General features: G+C 42.3%; 1 protein-coding gene across 6 annotated transcripts in view; it reads left to right on the forward strand.

Annotated features, from left to right (window-relative positions):
- The window catches only part of ptpn13 (protein tyrosine phosphatase non-receptor type 13), a 288,106-nt gene that overhangs the window by 62,957 nt on the left and 201,139 nt on the right, over positions 1–24,010 (forward strand). For 5 of the 6 annotated variants that reach the window (XM_033024321.1, XM_033024313.1, XM_033024330.1 and 2 more), the window contains 2 exons: positions 9,938–10,107; positions 13,792–13,857. In XM_033024321.1, coding sequence (XP_032880212.1) covers positions 9,938–10,107; positions 13,792–13,857 — 236 coding nt within the window. Of the gene's footprint in view, positions 1–9,937; positions 10,108–13,787; positions 13,858–14,532; positions 14,701–24,010 lie in introns of those variants that run through there. The other variant, XM_033024354.1, reaches the window with a different exon arrangement.

Below are 24,010 nucleotides of genomic sequence, written 5' to 3' on the forward strand. Positions count from 1 at the left end.
CGAATGGGAGGTGGATCGATTATTCTTCAGCAGCTAGCAGCCCGAGACAGTCCGCCTCCAATAGGCATTACAAAATGACATTTTAATCCCACCCCCCCTCCCCCCCCAAGGCGCCAAAGTCGCGCAAATGGCCAGTGGCAGAACTGCAGCGCCGCTGAAGGTAAGTATTGTAACATCGCTACATTATGACAACAGACTAGAATTAAATTAAACAAACAGTGCTGGAGTAAAGGGCCTGTCCCACTTTCACAACCTGATTCATGACCTCTGCCGAGTTTGTCCTTGACTCATAGTCGCAGCATGGTCATTACGAGGTCGTAGGAGGTCGTAGGTAGGTCGTAGGTAGGTCGTGATGCTAGTCGTAGGTACTCGTGGCATCAAGTAGGTCGGGGCATTTTTCTATCCTGATGAAAAATGTTCACGAGTTAAAAAGGTTGTGAATTAGGTCGTGAAAGTGGGACAGGCCCTTAACTCAATGGGTTTGACAGTGATTGTGGAGGGAATGAACAGATGATATTTCGGATTGGGAGACTTCTTCAGACTGATGGGAGTAAGGGGGGGAGAAAGTTGGAAAATACTATTTTAAGATCTGCAAAACTCAGCAGACAAGGTAGTCTTTGAAGAGAAAAAATAGTTAACATTTTGGGCCAATGAATATGTAGCTAATTTACATGAGTTTATTAACTTGGGTAAGTGTCTATAATTATCATGGAATTTACTCTGCTCTCTCTGCAGAAAGTAGTCATCAAAGATTTACATGGGTATGGGAATGTTTCAGTGATGCAAACAGACTCTTGTATTGTGCATTTAGATAATAATCTCCTACTTTGTTTGAGTGCCACACTACTTCTGGGATTGCAACAAGGCAGTCTGGACGATTATCTTTACTGCTGCTGCCCTCAATGCTCCTTTGTGATTGTCTGGCAAACTATGCTCTAGTGGGTGGGGGGAGTTCTCCAGTGATATGGCACACCCATTACCCTGCATAGCTCTTATAGTATAGTCGTTAACAGCTCGTTCACTTGTGGACTGGCAAATGAGGACAATAATTTAAACCATGATTGAAACTTCAAAGTACTTCTGATTTTTATTTTAGTGCACATCAGAGACTCGATCTTTGCAATATTTCTATATTTGCTTAGTTGACTTCATCAAACCGGTTTTAACATGATGTATCCTTGCTGTTTTATAGGACAAGTAGTACTTTCAGAGACCTGCAATAAAGATCATGTACAGCTTGTAATTTTTCTACCCGAACGGAATTGCTACTTTACATCATTGGACCTTGCTCTTATTGGGAAGTTGGTTCATATAATTGAAGAAGTGTGAGGGGTCTCGTTGGGCACACTGGTGTATAGTTAACTGTAGTGCAGTTTTACTGATTGTGTTCACTGTGGTGAATTAAATGCTGGCTGATGTGCTTAATAGTTTTTCCAGCAGTTGTATCATATGTGCATTAGCATTAAAAGTCAACTTTAGTCATGCCAGGACAGCATCCATAAAGAGATTGAGAGGACTAGCTTCCCTGGGGAAAATATCACACTGTAATTTCAAACCATAAATGTTTTGTTTCGTTCAACTCCCACGTGTGTTTACATTCAAACTATTGTGATATTTTGCTCTGATGAGTCTTAAGAAGGGTCTCGACCCGAAACGTCACTTGTTCCTTTTCTCCAAAGATGCTGCCTGACCCACTGTGTTGGCATACAAATGACAAGATACAGATGTTACAAATAGCAATAATCAAAAGTAGGTATTTTGGATCTGGCATAGATGATAAATTAATAATAGTCTCCCTTTATTTACGGAGTTAGGATCAGTGCCAGTCATTAGAAAAAGGAAAGTAATGTCATTTGCATCTGCGTCAAAGTCTTAGTTGGATTTTCACTTTCCTCGAGGCTGTGTGGTGTATATTACTACAATGTAATATAAAATTTGCTTAAAATGGCCTTTGTGCATTGTTTTTGTTCAAGTTGTTCCCGGCAATTTATTTTTTCGTGTTTTTAGTTCTAACTTTCTATTTGATTGTTTTGAAAGGTTGTGGCTCCTTGGCAAGGTGAAGCAATAACAACAGTATGTTTGTAAAGATGACATAGCTTCTGCTATGTAGAAAGCTGACTGAACTAGGAACATGTTGGGACAAGTAACTAACCACAAAATAGAGAGCAAGGGTTTAAGGCAGTTCTTAAACTACCAAAATCATGTGATGCAGTAACCCGAAATGATTCATGCCAGGGGCACTTTTGTTCCACATATATTTGAAAAAAAAAGTTTCAGAAATAAAATGATCATCAGCACCAAGTTGCAGCATGTAGTTAACACATACAAGGATTGATGTTTACAAATACACAGGACAAGATGTTAAAAGTCCAAAGTGCCAAATATCAACTTACTCCCGATGGTGATGGGAACCTTCTGCACTCACCTATGCTCCTCCGATGTTGAGAAAGGCTAGGCAGACATGTCATTGGGGTTATCAAGTGGGCACCTACTTTCATTGACGTTTCGCTGATTGAACCCACAATGTCTCCAGTAGGCTCAGCGGTGCATTCTGGCATCCCAGAACCACCCCTCTCTGCATCTGTCTAGTCGGTTATTTGGGAGACCAAATGGGGTCTTTCCTCTTCAACCAGAGCCACTGGCTACTCCACTCTGCCACCAGTGATGTTTCTTTGATGGCCTGGCGTAGAGCTTGTCCGCTGATCCCCAGGTCCTTCATCAGTCTTAAGGTAGATGTTGCCACGAATCTTCGACACCCAACTTCTACCGGGCAGATCTTAGCTCTCCAACCGCGCTGTTCTGCCTCCGCTGCAAGCTCTGTATATCGCAGTTTCTTTCTTTCGAAGGCTTCCTGCACAGCATCCTCCCAAGGGACTGTGAGCTCCACAAGATACACCATGCGGTGAGAGTTCGACCAGGCCTCAAGTTGGTGATGGCTATCTCTGATGGAACTGTAAGCCGTTGGTCCACATCCACCAGCATCTGCCAATCCCAGGCTGCCTCCAGCTGTCCAAACCTGGTCCCCCCCCCCCGAACAAAGGCAATTGTCTTAACTGGGTTGGTTGTTCTGGGCAGCAGGGCATTGTTGGCTGTTCTCCTGCTTTCCAGACTCGCTGCCAGGCATTTGAGCACTTGATTATGTCTCCAGGTGTACCGTCCTTGGGAGAGACTTACCTTACACCCAGTGAAGATGTGCCTAAATGTGGCTGGTGTTGAACACAGGGGGCATGATGGATCTTCACCCAGCCATTGGTTGAGATTTTTTGGGCTCGGAAGGACATCATAGGTTGCCCGAATGAGGAAACTTATCCTGCTCGCCTCCATCTCCCACATGTCCTTCCAGCTGAACGTCCTCTTTTCCACACTCTCCCATCTCATCCACTGGCCCTGTTTAGCTTGCGACACAGCCTTGCCCCCCCCCCCCCCCCCCCCCATTTCAGGGCACCATAATGTTTGGGACACGGTAATGTCATGCAAATGAAAGTAGTCATGTTTAGTATTTTGTTGCATATCCTTTGCATGCAATGACTGCTTGAAGTCTGCGATTCATGGACATCACCAGTTGCTGGGTGTCTTCTCTGGTGATGCTCTGCCAGGCCTGTATTGCAGCCACCTTTAGCTTATGCTTGTTTTGGGGGCTAGTCCCCTTCAGTTTTCTCTTCACCATATAAAAGGCATGCTCAATTGGGTTCAGATCGGGCGATTGACTTGGACACTCAAGAATTGACCATTTTTTAGCTTTGAAATACTCCCTTGGTGCTTTAGCAGTATGTTTGGGATCATTGTCTTGTTGTAGAATGAACCGCCGGCCAATGAGTTTTAAGGCATTTGTTTGAACTTGTGCAGCTAGGTTGTATCTATACACTTCAGAATTGATTATGCTACTACCATCAGCAGTTGTATCATCAATGAAGATAAGTGAGCCAGTGCCTTCAGCAGCCATACATACCCAGGCCATAACGCCCCCACCACTGTGTTTCACAGATGATGTGGTATGCTTTGGATCTTGGATAGTTCCTTCTCTCCTACATACTTTTCACCTGCCATCATTTTGATATGTTAATCTTCATCTCATCTGTCCACAAGACCTTTTTCCAGACTGTCTCTTTTAAGTACTTCTTGGTAAATTGTAACCTGGCCATCCTATTTTTGCGGCTAACCAGTGGTTTGCATTTTGCAGTGTAGCCTCTGTATTTCTGTTCATGAAATCTTCTGCGGACAGTGGTCATTGACAAATTCACACCATCAGAGTGTTTCCCATCTGTCGGACAGGTGTTTGGGGATTTTTCATTATTATAGAGAGAATTCTTCTGTCATCAGCTGTGGAGGTCTCTCTTGGCCTGCCTGTCCCTTTGTGATTAGTAAGCTCACCAGTGCTCTCTTTCTTCTTAATGATGTTCCAAACAGTTGATTTTGGTAAACCTAAGGTTTGGCTGATATCTCTAACAGTTTTATTTTTGTTTCTCAGTCTCACAATGGCTTCTTTGACTTTCATTGGCACTACTTTGGTCCTCATGTTGATAAAACAGCAAGAAAAGTTTCCAAATGTGATGGAAAGACTCTTATACTCTTATACCCACATTAAGGAGGCAATTAAACACCTGAGCAATTACAAACGCCTGTGAAGCCATGTGTCCCAAAACATTATGGTGCCCTGAAATGAGGAGACTATGCATAGATACTGTTGTAATTTCTACATGGTGAAACCAAAATATATAAAAAATACCCTTTTAATTAAATCTGACGTGCACTTTAACCACATGTGATTTTTTCCTATTACAAATCTGTTTTGTAATCAAACCATTACAAAGTATTAGGTGAACCACAAAGCATTTATTAAAACCCATGCAGAGAGAACAATACATTACATTCATTGCATCAACTTACAGACTACCAAACTAAGGGTCGAGCAGGCTGTATCAGTGGCTGCAGTCCTACTCAAATCCCGGACTGGATTACATGGTGGAATGCGTATCATGAATAATATATGTGGTGAAGGCTATATTGACAGAGATTAATATGGTTGATCTACATCCTTCCTCATAATTAAACAAACATATAGTGGAGCATATAGAAAAACACCAATATGAGGGGAGTCCTCTTTACTTTGTGTATTGTACGCTGGCAGCAGCAAGTGAGAAGACAGTTCACAGACAGTTCAACCACAGTCCTGTCTGCGCACGTATGGTACCAACCGTTTCCTCCCTTCACCGGAGATTGAATAGGAGAAGGGGGTGATACCTCAGGTCTGACCGGTGTTGAGGATGAGGAAGGAGACCTCGGCAGTGGCCGGGGAGGCAAAGCAACAGGCAAAGCATCTGGACCGGGGTCGGCAGGCAGTTGTGGGACAGTGGGTTTGGAACCGTTGGACCATGGAGGAGACACAGCTGTGAAATCAGGATAGTGTCGAGGCGGCACTGGCTAATTGACTGGACGAAGGTGTTGTTGGGTACGTCTGTAGGTGCCATCATCAACACTGACCGGGTAAGAGCGTGGCTCAGGAGTAGTCCCTTGAATGACGCCCAGCCAGTCGTAGCCTTTTGGCGTTTGCAAGCTGACAACCTGTCCCTTGGTCAGTGGCGGAAGCGGTGTGCTTGACTTGTCATAGTATCTTTTCTGAGTACCGCGCCGATGCTTAAGTCTTGTCTGGATCACAGGCGGGGAGCGAATTTGTGGTTGTGCTATCTGTTTAGCTACAGGTAGCGTAGTGCGAGTCTGCCTTGACATAAGGCGCTGGACAGGGGAACCCAGAATCGAATCACGAGAAATGTTACGTAAATTAAGCAAGTCGAGATAGATGTCGGAACCGCCCCAATGGGACCGTTCCATCACTTGTTTGGCACTTCTCACCGCAGAATGGTTCGGCCAAACCATTGGACTGCGGGTACTTGGGGCTGCTGGCGATGTAGCGAAAATCCCAGTGTTTAGCGAAGTTTCTGAAATGCTGACTGGTAAATTGGCTGCTATTGTCGGAGAGAAGATGGACGGGAGCCCCGTGGACAGAAAAGTGGCGTGCCAGCTTTTCAACAACCATGGCTAAGGTGGGACTGCGGAGTAGGTCGACCTCGAACCATCTGGAGTACGAGTCGACCAGGACCAGGTACTGATTGCCATGCCACTCGAAAATGTCAGTTGCAACTATAGATCATGGCAAGTCTGGTGCGGGGTACGAGAGAAGGGGCTGTTTGTGTTGGTGCGGCACTAGGCTGTTGCACACCGCACAGGACTCGACTTTCCCATGCACAAAGTCAGCCATTCCAGGCCAGAAGAACATACTCTTTGCATTCAGAACGGTTGCCTCCACACCGGGATGACCCCTGTGGATGGCATAGTAATACTTGTTTTGCAGAGATGCAGGAACAACTGCCTTGTGTCCTTTCACCACGATACCATCCTGAAGTACCAGTTCATCACGAACAGGGTAGAATGGGCGAATCAGGGGTGGTAGCCAAATTGCTTGGCTTGTCTGGCCATCCGCGTCGGATGACAGAGGAGAATGACTGTAGAGTGTTGTCTGCAGCTGTTTGTGCTGCCAGATCGTCCAGACACGAGGATGGGAGGTAGGAGATCATCATAACAACAAAACCATCATCGTCCAACAGGTGTTTCTCGCAGGTGTTGCTCGCAGGTGTTGCGAGGAGCCCGTGACAGAGTCTCAGCTAAGTGAATATCCTTTCCGTGTTTGTAAACCAGTCTATTGTCGTACTTTTGTAATACCATCATCATACGTTGAAGACGTGCAGCGGCGGCGTGTATCGGCTTGTTCAGAATGCTGACCAGCGGCTGACAGGGTTCCCGAAAATAAAGTCATTGAATTTCCTGCAAGCAAAGACCACAGCCAGCAGTTCCTACTCGATCTGTGCGTAGCGCTCTTCTGTATCAGTCATGGTGCAAGAGGCATAAACAATGGATCTGTGGCTTCTACCATCGTTCTGGAGTCAGGCAGCTCCCAGTCCGTATTGGGAGGCGTCGCAAGTTAAAATGACAGATAGCTTGACATCGAAGTAAGCGAGTGTTGGAATGCAGGACATCTGTTGCGTGAGAGTGTCAAACACCCTCTGCTGGTGTTCTTGCCAGAGGCAAATAAATAAATGATGGGTCTTTGTCCCAAACATCATGGAGGGCACTTTAATTCATAAATAGCCTGGAAAAATTGAGGGGATTCGAGCAAATATCTTTAGAACGCAAGTTAACACATATGTTGAAATGAAAAAGGCACTGTGAAGTGCAATTAACAAATACACACACAGCCAAACCTGATGGCATGCTCACCTGACATCTAATACTATACATGTAGTTCCAGCAGAGTTGTCCAGTCGCCATCAAGCAACAAAACCCCAGTTAATACCACACCCCGCAAAATACAATTCAGGCCGCTCCTATATTTGGTCTTTGACCCAGAATGAGCTTGCAGATTTCAGTGAGTTTACAACAGCTGAACTTGATGCTTACAAGTAGCAATATGAGGGAGAGCGGGCTGGGTATTAGAAAAGGACATTTTTCATCAGATTTACTTTCATACTTTTAGATTGCTTTCTGCCTAATAGCAGAAATCTTGGGAAATCGTGCCTCACAAACCTGATGTATGAGGGCAAGCAAGTGGACGCGGTCTACACAGACTTTAGCAAGGCTTTTGATAAGGTTCTGCAAGGTAGGCTTGTCTGGAAGGTGATAATCGCATGAAATCCAAGACGACCTATCCAATTGCATTCAAAATTTGCTTGGAGGAAGGAGTCAAAGGTTATGCCCCTGTCCCACTTAGGAAACCTGAACGGAAACCTCTGGAGACTTTGCGCCCCACCCAAGGTTTCCGTGCGGTTCCCGGAGGTTGCAGGTGGTTGCCGGAGGTTGCAGGTAGTGGAAGCAGGTAGGGAGACTGACAAAAACCTCCTGGAACCTCCTGGAACCGCACGGAAACCTTGGGTGGGGCGCAAAGTCTCCAGAGGTTTCCGTTCAGGTTTCCTAAGTGGGACAGGGCATTAGTTGTGGAAGGTTGCTGTTCTGACTGGATGTCTGTGGCCAGTTGTGTGCCATATACAGTCATAAGTTCACAAGTCATAGAAGCAGAATTAGGCCATTTGGCCCATCGAGTCTATTCTGCCGTTCAATCATGGTTGATCTATCTTTATTTTTAATCCCATTCTCCTGCCTTCTCCCCGTAACCTTCGACACCCTTACTAATCAAGAACCTGTCAAATTACGCTTTAAAAATACCTAATGACTTTGCCTCCACATCCATCTATGCCAATGAATTACACAGATTCACCACCATCTGGTTAAAGAAGGTGCTGGTTCAGCTGTTGTTTGGATGTCAATGTAGTTAACAATGAAAGTAAAGTTGCAATGTTTCAACAGGTCTTAGATCATTTGGGAAGGTGGGCCAAGGAATGGCAAATATAATTTAACTGTGACAATTTGGTTTGTCATACTAGGACAGGATTTACACAGTAAATGGTAGGGCCCTGGAAATTGGCGCAGAGCAGAGGTCAGGGAGAATGGGTGCATGGTTCCCTGTAAGTATCGAGTCCGGTGGACAGTGTGGTGTAGAACGCATTTGGCATACTTGACTTCATTGGAAAAGGTATTGAATACAAAAGTTGGAACATCATGATGCAGCAATACAAGTCATTGATGAGACCACACGTCAACTCTTGGATTATTGCGTGCAGTTTTGGTCATCCAGTGAATGGAAGATAGTCATTAAGATGGATAATAGAGAGGAGAAACTCATCAGGTTGTTACCTGAGCTTGCTGGCTTGAGTTATAGGGAGTGGTTGAATAGTAACAAGGGTGGGTCTTTTTTCATTAGACCGTATGAAGCTAAGGAGTGACCATATTGAGGTGTATAAGGCCATACAACATAGATGCAGAATCAGGCCCATTGTGTCAACTCCGCTATTTGTTAATGGCAGATCTATTTTACCTCTCAACCCCATTCTCCTGCCTAGGGGCATAGATAAGATAGCCTAATTCTACTCCTATAACTTATGACCTTATAAAGTGAACACTCAGTAGTTTTTTTTACGGGTAGACGATCCTAAAACTAATGGCCATAGGCTATATATATATGAGTGCGGAGAAATTTAAGCGGGACCTCAGGGTCAACTTTTTCACTCAGTTCGTAGTCCGTATCTGTAATGAGCTGCTAGAGGAAACATAGAAACATAGAAAATAGGTGTAAGAGTAGGCTATTCGGCCCTTCGAGTCAGCACTGCCATTCAATATGATCATGGCCGATCATCCAAAATCAGTTTCCCCATATCCCTCGATTCCCTTAGCCCAAAGAGCTAAATCTAACTCTCTTGAAAAAATCCAGTGAATTGGCCTCCATTGCCTTCTGTGGCAGAGAATTCCACAGATTCACAACTCTGGGTGAAAATGTTTTTCCTCATCTCAGTCCTAAACGGCCTACCCCTTATTCTTAAACTGTGACCACTGGTTCTGGACTCCCCCAACCTGGGGAAGCTATTGAAGTGGATACAATACAAATGTTTAGAGGGCTTTGGTCCAAATGCAGGCAAATGGGACTAGCCCAATATTCCGACTTGGTAGTCATGGACATGGTGGGCCGAAGGACCGGTTTCCATGCCGTTTAGCTCGTGCTGCATTCAAATAGTGATGTTCTGAAGGCACCAGTATAAACTAGCATTATTGCAGTGCATCAATAACACCAATATTGAGTGGCCTAAAAATAATTGCATGATAACTATTCTTGAAAGAAAGAAAATTAATGTCTTAACAAAAAAAAAGTGAACAACTATGATAAATGAAAAATTGTCTATTACAGAACAATAAATGTTTATCTCACGTCCTCAGATTCAAGAATATACAATGTTTGATGTCTGGAGCTGGTGGTGTGCATTAACAAGGGAATGGGATGTTGGGATAAAATCGACGAGAATATTTAAGTGACGTTGGTGTTTTCATCTTTCCACAGATGATCCTATGGCCCTTGGCTTCATCATCTCTCCATGGTCTCTGCTGCTCTTACCCTCTGGCAAAATTTCTTACACTGATGAAACTCTTACCAACCAGGATCTGCGAGTGTTTACAGCCCCTGAGGTTTTGCAGAATCAGGCTTTGTCTTCGCTTTCTGATGTCGAGAAGGTATGGGAATGAATCACCAGCTGTGTAGGAAGCTACATTTGCTGAAAATCCACATGGGTCTCATTAAAAGCCATGTCAGAAAGCCAAAACCTGATTGCAGAGAAGGCATCACATTGAAGTATTCTGTATTTGTGGCATAGATAAATGCTTTGTATAATGAGTTACATGTAAGAAAAATAGTATCACATAACTACATAGTCAAAATTTAATCCTGTGTTGAAATAAACTATTTTAGGCCTTATGACATTTTAATTTATTGACCACCCAGTGGTACACTCAAATTAAAGTGCCAAATGATGGTTGCATCTGCTTCAATAATTACCTTGTATGTGGCTTTATGGTTCATGCAATCTTAATAAGAGGAGACTCACCACCAAAAGAGGACTTTTGGAAATAATTTAAACTATGAATTAAAATTGACTCTTAAACCATGTTTATAGATTGCATTGATGCATTTAGCTGCTAAATTTTGCATCCTAGTTATTAGAGTGTGAACTGCTGAGTATGTGGTTCATTGTGTTTTAACTGGGTTTGGGAGGGATGGGAAAGTAGATAATCAAGATTTTCTGTGACTTCAAGCAGGGAATGAGAGGTGGAGACTAGCTGGGTGGGGGGTGTGGTGGGTTCAGAGAGATTGGAAAGGCTGCAGGATCAGAGTCATGGGGGAGATTTGAGTCCAATATCAGACCCATGGAAAATACTTTGGGGAAGATCATAGACCAGGAGAGATCAGGAGATGTTGCTGGGACTGCTGAATTGGGATTGGAAGAGACTGTGTAATTGGGAGAGGTAATGAATCATGCACACTGGGTAAACAAATAACTAGAAAGGCTCTTGCCTCCTGCATTCAGTGGTCATGCTTTACCAACCTGGTTCCATGAGACCCATTAATCTATGATAAAAATGCTTTCATTTGAAATGGTCTTGAATCAGCCACAATTCTCCTATTGCTTCATTGTATCCTGCCCTGCCCTTACCTAACGATAATTGCTTCAGTCATAATTCAGTTTTAATTTTCTCACATCCAGCTTTGCCCAGGCCCACCCATTCCCCAAGGGTTAAAAAGCTTCCCTTATTGAGATTACTCTGCTACACCCATGTACATACATTGGCATGTTTTTATTAATGTAAGTTATAGCCCATTTAAATATATAGGGGAAAGGATACAAACTGCTGGAGTAACTTAGCAGAACAAGCAGCATCTCTGGACAACATGGATAGGTGACGTTTCGGATTGAGATCCTTCTTCAGACTGATTGTGGGGGTGGGGGGTGGGGAGAAGAAAGCTAGAAGAGGGAAAAGGAAGGGCAAAGCACGGCAAGTAATAGGTGGATTTTGGCAGGAGGGGGGTCAGATGGTTATTTTTCCATATACACTTGGAGGAATAAGATGTGCTTCCTCTAGCCCTTTCAGAGCACACGTTTAACCCAAACTAATTTTTCTTACCTGTTGATAAATTTCCATATTCAAGTGTTTTTTAAACAATAAATATAGCAATAAAGCACGGAAATGTATCAGTTAACAGAATACACTCTAAGCTCTGAAAGGAATTACAGGATATATAATCAAAAAATGCAAAGATTCTTCAACAATATAGTAAGTTGAAGGATCTAGAGAGGGCTTTCCCAAGAGTGGCCATTGTATTTATAGACTACCAGTGGAGTTGGGGTGAAAATGGAAAGGTTAGATACAAGGTCAAAGTCTGAAGACTGAAATAGGCAAAAGAGTCAGAGGAAGAGATGCTCCGAACATTAGGCTGCATAGCATTCAACCCAATGCCTGTGTGTGCGTAAATAATGTACTCATTCATGTCTAAGCCATCCCCAAGGTGAACTGAAAAGTCCTCGATCTGATTTACACCTCAGGCCCCCACATAGCTTCACCTGCTTGGATGGATGGGAGAGTGATTAAGTGGGAGACATCTGGTGATACGTAAGCAGTGGATAGACCTTCAATAGGCTCCTGCAGATAGTCTACTCCTGCAATGCCCTGACAGCTTTGACAGGATGTAAAATTGCAGATCATCGATGCATACAGCTTACAGCATACAGCATACAGCATACAGCATACAGCATACAGCATGCAGCATACAGCATACAGCATACAGCATACAGCAGACAGCATGCAGCATACAGCATACAGCACACAGCACACAGCATACAGCACACAGCTTACAGCATACAGCACACAGCATACAGCACACAGCACACAGCATACAGCATACAGCATACAGCATACAGCATACAGCTTGCCATGCCGACCAAGGTGCCACATCTACACTTGGTTTACCTGCCTACGTTTGACCCATTTCCCTCCAAACCTTTCCTATCCATGTTCCTGTCTAAATGTCTTTTAAATGTTATAGTTTCTGCCTCAACTATCTCCTTGGCTGCTCATTCCATATACTCACCACCCTATCAGTGATAAAGTTGCCCCTCAGCTTCTTATCAAATCTTTCCTCTCTCACCTTAAAACTATAATATGTCCTCTGGTTCTTGATTCCCCAATGCTGGGTAAAAGACTCGGTACTTCTACCACATCAATTCCCCTTGTGATCTCTATGAGAGCATCTCTCATCCTCCAACTCTCCAAGGAATACAGTCCCAGCCTGCCCAACCTCTCCTTTAGCTCAGTCCCTCAAGTCCTGTCAATTTTGTCCATTGTAAAAACCCAAGAGGTTTTGTTGAAAGCTTTTAAACATCTCCCATAATCAGTGACATTTAAAAACACAACAATGCTATAAACAAAAACAAAAAAATGAAATGTTAATCATGAAGACAAAATTAAAATAATAAAATGTAAAACAAAACAAAAAATCCCTAGGAAAAGCTCTTGGAAAAAGGAAGGCACCTCTATTCCTATTCCAGGTCTAGGAGGAACAGATTCTCCAATGTAACGCGGAGGAATCCCAGTAAGACTAGGCTCCATCTTTGGATCACATCTGGAGTCCGGTGATAGAGCAGAATGACAGATGCACTGGCCACATCCTGCATGATTCAGCCCACAATCAGACATTTCACACCTTAAATATTATCAGTTATATCATTGTGGATTGGATTACTGCAATGTTGTTAGCTGCAGCAAGAACAAATTGTGTACAAAAAAAATCAGCAATAAGATGTTGAACAAAATCTGCAGTCCTAACCATCACATTTAAGCAGTTCTACTGATATTTCCAAGGGTACTTGGGTTTACTGCCGATTCCCACACTTGTAACTATTTTAACTGTAATTTGTTAAAAAAATGCAGAAAAAATTCGAGAAAATGCAATCTACATGTTACCTAGTTGTTTCACATTGTATCAATTCAAGATGCTTCACTCGGAATTCATTCATGTTAATATATTATAAATAATATTTAATAGATGTTTCGTGAAAATCAATTCTGCTCAAAATCTTTTTTTTACATTATTATTTGCAGTCATTGAAGTAATTAATTCATAGTTGTGGTTCAAAATGGCAAAGCAGACATGTATTTTGTGGGCCTTTTGTTTCAACATGTTTCTCTTCTTATTTGGGGATCTTTGTGTAATCGGTTGGAAAAAATTGTTGAAATAATTTCTAAGAAGAGCAGTGTATTCTGAATGCTTGAATATTTCTTTGCTTCCAAAATATAACTTTTACTCCTGAAGTATAAAATAATAATAATTTAGTAAACTTTGATCTGGGGTTTTTGTACTTGCAGATGCATGTGTACTCACTTGGTATGACTTTGTACTGGGGAGCCGATTACAAAATACCTCTTAACCAGGTGAGTGCCATTAAATCAGGTGCTTTTTATGATTCCTTTGAGGAAAGGTTCCAAACACAATTGAAGTTAATGATAAACATTTGCTGGAAGCCAAACTTTCTTGTTTTTAATCAGTTTATACATTTAAAGCGATTTGTATTTGTCCTTCTCATCGGTAACTTCACACCAGTTATCATCGTGGACAGGAAACAAATTGGCGTCCCTCAAAAGAGTTTCATTTTAGATATTTTTTTAAGATGGACTTCATGAAAATTTTCACAGCTGTTTGCAAGAACTATACGATAGGATTCAGTTTGCTAATGTTTTATCAGGAATGCATATGATCTTGTTAGAATACTAGAATTTAGAGGTAACTAGAAAAGATATGCAAATGTCCATCAGTGAAGTTTGTCCTCGTATAATTTCTAACTTTGCAAAAACAAAGCATTTGCATTTGTTTGTATAAATGCTGGATTGATACTCTTCAAAAGATGAGTAAACTGTACTAGTTAGCAGAATGAGCCAGCAATGAAGAAGCTTTATGCTTGCACATAAATAGTTGTTTTCTTGGAAAGAAAATAATAGATTCCCCTGAACAACAGCAATATCTAAATACAGGTATGGAATGGAGTGCCTCCAACTGCTTGTTTTTTTAATTAAATAGAGATAATTTGAATATATTTATTTGGTCAGCAGGAATTTTGAAATTCTGAGCTACTGAAATTAATATCTGCCAAAAAAGCGATACCATGACAGGTCATGCTTTTAACTTCATGGTCACTTTTTAGATGCCAAATTCAATGCTCTCAGCAAACCACAATCGTATGCATCTGTGCTTGGCATCTATCATCTATAATCTGTGAGGTATGTCAGTGATATTTATAAATGTGATAATAAGTTTAGAAGAGGACTAAATATTATTTATATGCAATTGACGTTTGAGGGAAGAAACATGATCCTACAGTAGCTTAATAAATGAGACCCTGCTGCTTAGAAATTCGATAACATGGTGCTGTTTTTTTTAACTCATTGCGATGTGAATGGTGGAATCTTGGGCCCTTGGCGATTGGTCAAGCAAATAAAATGCCTATTTGCCTGAATCCAAAGGCACCCGCCCCCCTCTGCCCCACTCCCCCCAGGCCTACCCTCCGCCCTCCTCCCCTGCGCCCCCCCCACTGCCCCCCCCCAAGCCACCCTCGCCTCACTGCGCCCACCCCTCTGCCCCACTCCCCAGGCCCACCTCCGCCCTCCTCCCCTGCGCCCCACCCCCCCTCTGCCCCACTCCCCCCAGACCTACCCTCCGCCCTCCTCCCCAGGCCTACCCTCCGCCCTCCTCCCCTGCGCCCCCCCCCCCCTCTGCCCCACTCCCCCCAAGCCCACCCTCCTCCCCTGCGCGCCCCCCCCCCCCCCTCTGCCCCACTCCCCCCAGGCCCATCCTGGTAATAAACAAATAGCCTCACATCATCCTTCTCTGTCTCCAGCCCATCCCATGAACCTCTGATCTGTAGTTTATGCCTCCAGCCTTCCAATTTTCGGCCCTTTGCTGTCAACTCCTTCCCCTAGTGTGCATCTCGACTTCCTGATCTGCTTGACAGAACATGCTGGCCAATCTACAGTACATTCTCCCCTGAGTTTCCTCAAAATGTCAACCTTATCTATTGCACTGTACATCTTCCTGGCTTCAGTTCCACTTCCAATTATCCTCCTCATACCTTCCTCATTCACAACTCCCGGAACATCTGTTTTTTTTTCTTTCTACTTCCTTCTTCTTCTTCTATTCCCCCCCCCCCCCCCCCCTTCTCCTATTCCCCCACAATATCTCCTTTCTGTACCAACTACCCCACCCTTCAGCAGACAAAGGTACCACTGTACCTCTGAACCACGACCAAGGCCAGTGTATAGCTGATCCAAAGTTGCTCTCCCTGGGGGTTTCAGATACAAATGCATTTTATTGTGCTGGGACAGGGGCCAAAACAATTGTCATCTACCACCTTTCTGACATTCTAGCTCCCCTTTGGGAACAGTGGAAATTTTAGGTGTGTCGTTCACTGAATTTGAGCGAAAGGTAGAGTGAACTCGAGCTAGAGGTCATTGCAACCAAGTAGACAATAGAAAAGGGACAGGTACAGAGGAAATGTTTCCACACACCAAGCAAGGAAATTAAAATATTGAATCGGGTAAGTGAGTACTAACTTAAAAAGAAAGTAAAGGATCGTGTTAATCACTAGATCCTACCAATAAACAAATACCTGATTGTGCAATAATGTAAGATAAAATTTGTCATTGGATGAAAAGTTGGTGAGGGCAATAGAGGCAAAAAACAGAAGGTGAAGGAACAATGGCAAAGACCAAGCATCATGGAAAATTTGAGTTAATGGGCAATTTTTATTGAGGAATCCTGAGCCCATTTTTGGTAAAATGAAATGTTGATATGATTTAAAGCTACAAAGCAGGCGCGGAAATCTCTATCAAACCATGCGGGGGAAACAATTTATTGGCGGCCGCACGCGCACATGCGCACACACACGCGCGAGGCATTGGCCGTGGGCCCTGTGGACGGTAACATTGGGAGCTGACCTGGTTGGTGACCGACTCCGAACTCCAGCAACAGCAGCTTTGTCCGCCCCGAATAGTGGGGCTTGAATCGGCCCATTCACGGGGTCTTTCATCGGCCGGCGGAATTAAAGTCAGAATAGGGAGACTTGAAGGAGTAAAGAAGAAACAGTATACAGGTAAAAAATGTCCCACATGCAAACGTTGCCTCACAGCCCAAAGATTAAAAAAGCAGGATAATGTCCTTTGGCACTTTGAGTGAAAATGGAAAGGAACTGATCGGCAACTGAGTGTGGAAATATCCCTTTGTACATAAAGGGTACAGTTTTTGGGCAAAATGTGGAATTGAACTCCATCCAGACTAAGCTACAACAAGAAATTTAGAAGAACATTAGAAACATATATCAAGAATCACCCAAACTGGACAGGCCGTGGGAAGAAACTCCTGGGGAAGGAATGGTTAGAAAGTGGAAGGTAGCCAAAACGACAAGCATAGAGATGCAGCTGTTAAATATACAAGGACCAGCCACTATGTTAAGTATTCAGTATTCAGTATTTACTTTAATGTAATTTTCACTGAGTACTTACATACTCAGAGGAAACGAAAAATTGTTTCTCAATCAGTTCCTGTCAGTGCAGTTAATAAAACAGAATAAATACTTACAGCATTAAAATTAACTTATCTAAATAGACTTTAAAATTGAACTAAAAACAGACATTCAGACCAGACAGTAGCTTTGCTTTGACAGGTGTCTAGCTGTCAAAGTATGGGCGAGGTTAGGTGTGTTGGTGTATGATGTATGGGGAGGGGACACAGTCCGTTAACCAGTTTTATTGCCTGTGGGAAGAAGCTGTGGAGCATCCTGCTGGTTCTGCAGCTGATGCTTCTGTACCTCTTCCCAGATGGCAGAATGGAGAAGATGTGGTGTGATGGGTGGTAGGGGTCCTTAATAATGGAGATGGCTCTGTGGATGCTGCGCTTCTGATAGATCTCCAACAGGAGAGGGAGTGGAGCACCAATGATCCTACTGGCTGTCTTCACTATCCTGTTAAGTTGTTAAAGATGCGTTTGTGCAGACTTCAGCCAATGGCTCCCACCCCCAGCATCAAAGGATCCATCTCCAAGAGTGTTGGGAGAGACAAAAATACATATTTTGGTGCGAACACAAAAGGCGGAGATTAGCAGACATGACAACTTGACATAGAAAGAAGGAAATAAGGTATTTTAACCTTCTCAGGTGAGGTACAGAAAGATGTGTATTTAGTTAAAGTGTGATAGGACCGAGCAGCCATTGATATTAGTTCTAAGGGTCTGGCAGATAATAATAATAATGAGAAGTATTAAGGAAGGTTAAATAAAATATAAATTTAGAAACAACTTGTAACATTAAGAATCTCAAGCTTGGTTGGTGATGAATTCAAATTTATGGCCTAGGTGAAGGAAAGGTAAATAGATAGGAAACATGTCTATGCATTTTGTATGTTGGGAACAGCTGGGAGGAAATTAAGATGATTTTGTTTGAGGGAATGAGTTACAAAATGAGCTACTCTGCTTTCAGTATTTAATTGTCAAAAAGATAATAACTGCTATGTCAGCAGGCCCAATATAGTGTGATAAAAAGGATAATTGTAAATAGTAACGTTTTTTTAAATTTTAACCAACATAATATAATCTGAGTGTTTACTTGGTTGAAAGTCCAAGTTAGTTAACCTAATAATAGATGACTGCTTCGTGACACAGTCTGACAGGGAGGCAGACTATTCTTAGTAATACTCAGTGACTCTGCAACTAGGCAGGAAATAAACGTCATGGCTTCTTTGGTGGATAATAACCACAGGATGCACAAATTAAACATACAATGAGCTTCAGAAATACCATAACCAGGAACTAACTTTCAAAAACATAACCAGACTGAAGGGGACTTTTTGGGTTAGCAGCTTGAATACTGATGGGGCCTGAGGGAAATAGTTCCATACATGTCAGCAAAGGATCAATATGTCATTCAAGATTCAAGAGATTCAAGAGATTCAAGAGTGTTTATTGTCATGTGTCCCAGATAGGACAATGAAATTCTTGCTTTGCTTCAGCACAACAGAATATAGTAGGCATAAATAAATATATAGCAGAACAGATCAATGTGACCATATGCCAATGAATATATATATACACACATAAATAAACAGATAAAGTGTAATGGGCTATTAAAGATCAGAGTTTTGTATGAGTTGAGCTTAATAGCCTGATGGCTGTGGGGAAGCAGCCATTCCAGAACCTGGATGTTGCAGATTTCAGGCTCCTGTACCTTCTACCTGAAGACAGCAGGGAGATGAGTGTGTGGCCAGGATAGTGTGGGTCTTTGATGATGCTGGCAGCCTTTTTGAGGCAGCGACTGCGATAGATCCCCTCGATGGTAGGGAGGTCAGAGCCGATGATGGACTGGGCAGTGTTTACCACTTTTTGCAGTCTTTTCCGCTCCTGGGCGCTCAAGTTGTCGAACCAAGCCACGATGCAACCGGTCAGCATGCTCTCTACTGTGCACCTGTAGAAGATCGAGAGAGTCCTCCTTGTCATACCGACTCTCCGTAATCTTCCCAGGAAGTAGAGGCGCTGATGTACTTTCTTTATAATTGCATCAGTGTTCTTGGACCAGGAGAGATCTTCAGAGATGTGCATGCCCAGGAATTTGAAGCTCTTGACCCTCTACACCATCGATATAAACAGGACTATGGGTCTCCATCCTACCCCTTCCAAAGTCCACAATCAGTTCCTTGGTTTTGCTGGTGTTGAGAGCCAGGTTATTGTGCTGGCACCATTTAGTCAAACGGTCGATCTCACTTCTATACTCTGACTCATCTCCACCAGTGATACGTCCCACAACAGTGGTGTGGTCAGCGAACTTGTATTCATGTGTAGAGATTTGAGTACATTGAGAATAATGTGATGCTAAATGAACAAAAAAAAAACAAATTGTAAGGAAAGAAAAGAGCTTGCACCATTGAATGTTTTTAGTATATCAAAAATGTTCCAAGGAACTTGTCAAATAGACATTATAATATCAGATAACAAATCAGAAAGAAGGATGAATACCCAAAAGGTATCTTGAGGCTTGATTGATTTTTGCTTGAAGGGTGAAATTTATATATTGGGAAAGTAGCTTAGAATTACTTTCAAGGTTACAGCCAATGTTACGATAACCAGTGGCAGAGAAATGAAAGGGTGCCATTAATCCATTTATTCGCTGGTGCACAGCCCTTCCGTGATGCTAGATTTTCTACAGCCAGATCCATTCTGAGTGTCCCATTCATGATTGTAATGCAACAAAACATAATGAAGATTGGTCTTTTTCTCCACCTGGAATGGACAGAGAGCATTCTTATCCCCAATGCCCTCTTGGTCAGAAACATCTGCCACAGGTGGATTGGTGAGGGTGAGATCAATCAGTTTTGCCCTTCATGAGGAAAGGTTCTGACAAAGTGTCACATTCATTTCCTCCACAGAAGTTGCCTGACCCACTGAGTTGCTCAGGCACTTTGTATTTTGCTTAAGATTCCAGCGTCTCCAGTTCCTTGTGTCTCTATTGCTGTTTATGTTATTTCTCTCATCTGCATTCTGGCAGTTTCAGTCTTCAGGACTAAAGCAGTTCAGTCAACCATGGTTTTATCAAGGTATCTTTGGTGATAGGCCTGGCAGTTCTCCCACCCGGAGTAAATTCTGTGCCTCTGCTACTTTTAGTGCTTCTTGCAAATGTTGCTCAACATGAAAGTGCACAAATTCACCATCCAAGGGAGGATGGTAGTTGGTTTTCCGGGAGAGATCCCCTTGGCCATGTTTGACTTGATGTCATGAAAACATTTATAGGGTCTGAAGTCAATACTGAGGTTGCCTAGGGGTTACTGCTTGCTGCCTATATATCATTGTGTCACCTGCTGCATTGCCGTTCCCCTTACATGGAGCAGGATCACCCAGGAATTCAGACAGAGAAGACTGACACAACATCTCTGAGATATTATTCTATGTGCATGTCAAAGTTGATGTCAGGTAATCTGTACAGTGTCATCCTCTTCCAGTTTAATCAAAGCGCTAAGGATTAATTGGAGAGTTTGTTGGGTTATGTAGTTAAGAGTTATTCACACTCTTGCAATGCGCAGAGGATGAATTATGAGAGGTCTAGGGGATTCTTTAATCTGCAGGTTGCAATATTTCATCCATGCGTAGCTGTGTTACAGACAGAGATGTGTAGTGTGTGCTAGAAGTAATTATTGTTGGTAATAGATAACGAGCCCCATCTTTCTTGGCCATGTATTTGCTGGGTCTCACCATTGTCTTCCCAACATAAGTAGGCTGAGGAAGGGACCTGACCCGAAACATCACCTATCCATTTTCTCCAAGGATGCTACTTGACCCACTGAGTTACTCCAGCATTTTGTGTCCATCCTAGATATAAACAAGCATCTTCAGTTCCTTTTTATTATAAATAAGCTGATATCCCTGGTTCCCGAACTTGTTTTACCCATCCCCTATGGGCGTCTCGTGAAGCCTGTGTACATCATAGGCTTTAGATGTGTACTGCTGAGACCCCACTCCCAGAATGCTCTAAATATCCTACACAGTCTAGAGCGGAGCTTTGCCATCTGCTATAGTTGTCAATAATAAGATCTGAACAAACCTATACCCATCCAATCTGCAGGTCTGGCAATTCTCATTGGAATCAATGTGGCCTCCATGTTTATGGCTGGGCTGGGGGGTGTGGGGTGGAGATTGATGGTTCATGACATTGTTGAACTCCATGCGTTAGCACCTGTCACTTGAACTTTGAGCCTGGTGCTTGCTCACCTGGGGCTTGCTGAATGCTGATGGTGTTCTTCAGAACCAATGGACATGGTCTACCTTATTTTGCCCAAAGTGTAATTTGACAGATCAGTGCAGAAATAAACAATATCAAGACTGGCAGTAATCATAGTTGAGTTTGCAACAATGCAGTGAAGGCTGCTAGTCATGTTGGTTTTTGTCTTCCTTATTATGAAGGTGTGGAGTTAAAAGGAGGAACTTGTGGAAAAGTGTTATAAGTGCAGTCAGGGACAATAATAGATCTGGAGAAAGCATTAACTGCAGATGTGAAAGAATCTAGCAATGGGAATAGTAGAATGTGAGAACAAAATATACCAATGAAGCTGAAGCTGAAGAGAAATGTTTTATAATATTCACACATTTTCAATGGAGGCAGAAGTCATTTCCATCATCATTGTGGAGACTTTGGTGTAGGTGAAATAGAAAGTCTAGGTAGACTTAAAGGATAAAGAAACAAACAGGCCCTTGACATAAATGTGACATAAAATTGGCAAAGATTGACCATTATTTAAAGGAAGAAATATCTCCTTATTTTAGTCTTAAATGCCCTCCACCTTATTTTAAGACTGTATCCCTAGTTCTTGACTACAGGCGGATGGAACATCCTTCCCACATAGAGTCTGCCGTGTTGTGTTAAGGATTCTGTGTATTTCAATTATATTATCACTCATTCTTCTAAATGAGAGATTAGTAGCTTAGCCTATTCAAATAAAAAGGCATAAAAAGTTGCAAATACTCTGCAAACCAGGCAGCATCAATGAATAGAGAAACAGTTAAAGTTTCAGGTCTAGGACTCTTCAGCAACCTCTCTCCACATATGCTGCTTGACCCATTAAATATTTCCAGCATTTTCAATGTTTATTTCTGACTCAGCATCTGCAGTTTCTTTTGATTTTCATTTATCTCAAATCACAGACCTGACATTTCAGGAAATTATCTGTTGAATCTTCTGATTCCTGTTTGCATCTATTCTTCGTTTTAATTCCTTAATTAACTATTAAACCTTCAGTGAGGGAAGCAATGTTCCAGCGGCCTCTACCTACTTCGCACCAGACACCAACAATGCTGATTCCTCATGTCAACTTCTCCTTGACCATGAATCCCGTTTGAGCCATTTAAGCAGCATCGGTCTGTTCATAATGGGTACTCAGCTAATATTCATTGTTACTGTGTCCCATGCATCTGTCCTTCAGTCAGCAACACCCAAATTATCGAGCAGTGGTGCATTTGTATTTTATCCTGTATTTTTCTTGGTGAAACATTGTTTAGTTTAGAGAGACAGCATGGAAACAGGCCCTTCGGCCCACTGAATCCATGCTGACCATCATTTACCCATTCACACTAGTTCTATGTTATCCTGCTTTTGCATCCACTCCCTGCATTTTACGGGCACTTTACAGAGATAAATTTCCTCCCACGTCTTTGGGATGTGGGAGGAAACCAGAAAACCCACACGGTCGCAGGGAGAACGTGAAAATTCCACACAGACAACGCCTCAGGTAAGGACCAAACCCGGGTCTCTTGCACTATGAGGCATCAGCTCTTCAAGCTGCACCACTATGCCACCCTGCTACACCACTGCATCTACCTTAGTTTTGTAATGTCACAATTATACTATACCTTCCAGTTGTGTTGCATATATTTTACTTGAAACCAACTTAACTTAGACACAATGGTATAACTGATTATTTTCTGTGCAATAATGCAAAGGGTGCCCACATGTAATTACACTGTAAGTATAAAGAAGTATATGGTTGATACTGATCTTTGTAATGAGGCGGATAAGTTTAATTCTAACGGCAACTGAATGGATCAGAACTGCTCTTTTGTAACACGGACCTACCCAACTATGTCACTGGAGTAACTAACTATTTGCCAGTGATTTTGTGTGAATGTTTTTAATTCCAATGTGGATACAAAGAAAAACAAAACAGTCTATAATTTTGATCCACTTATTGATATCCTGTTGACCAATATAAATATGGACATTTTTATGTCCTTACAGCTACTTTGAATTTTTTACATGTTGGCATCTGCTAATGTTCATTAACAATGAACAGATGATTTTTAAAATTACCTGTATTTTAATGCTTTACTGCTTTGGAAAAAGTCCTTTACAGATTTCTTTTGACATAATGTCAGAATGTCAACATAGTTTTTTGAGATACTTTTGCAAAATTGATATGGTTCTAGCTCTACAATCATTTTGGATGGTTTAAATTATTTTAAGCTGCTGCTAACCTCGTATAAAATGAAGAAATATAGTGAAGGATTGCTTTAATTATAAAGCCCTTCTCCGGAAATTCCAGATTGTGACACTTTAACACCAGTTCCATTCTTAACTATTTATAGTTCACATGTTTTTTCCGCTCAACTATCACTTTTACCTCCACCAGAATCAGTCTGATCCAATATCAACCATCACCACCTTCCACGTATTAAACAGTCACCACCTTCATCGAACCCCCCCCCAACCCCACCGTGTTTCTATGTTTTTCTTCTCTCTCTAACTTTCCGCATTAGATTTAAATTAATTTTATTTTATTGTCATATACACTGGGATGCAATGAAATTCCCTGATCACATTAAGCTCCTAAAGTGCAGACATAGAGCCGTGCTTAAAAACAACAATAAATATAATTACTAAATGTAAACAATGGTGCAGGAGTGTACTGCAAAGTCCAAGTTGTGCAAAAGAATATTAAAGTAACTTATTAACTTTCAACCAGATGGCATCATCAGCAGCTCATCACCAGGGTAACTCCGGTGACA

The sequence above is a fragment of the Amblyraja radiata genome, chromosome 1 (assembly GCF_010909765.2).
Source record: "Amblyraja radiata isolate CabotCenter1 chromosome 1, sAmbRad1.1.pri, whole genome shotgun sequence".
Taxonomy (NCBI): domain Eukaryota; kingdom Metazoa; phylum Chordata; class Chondrichthyes; order Rajiformes; family Rajidae; genus Amblyraja; species Amblyraja radiata.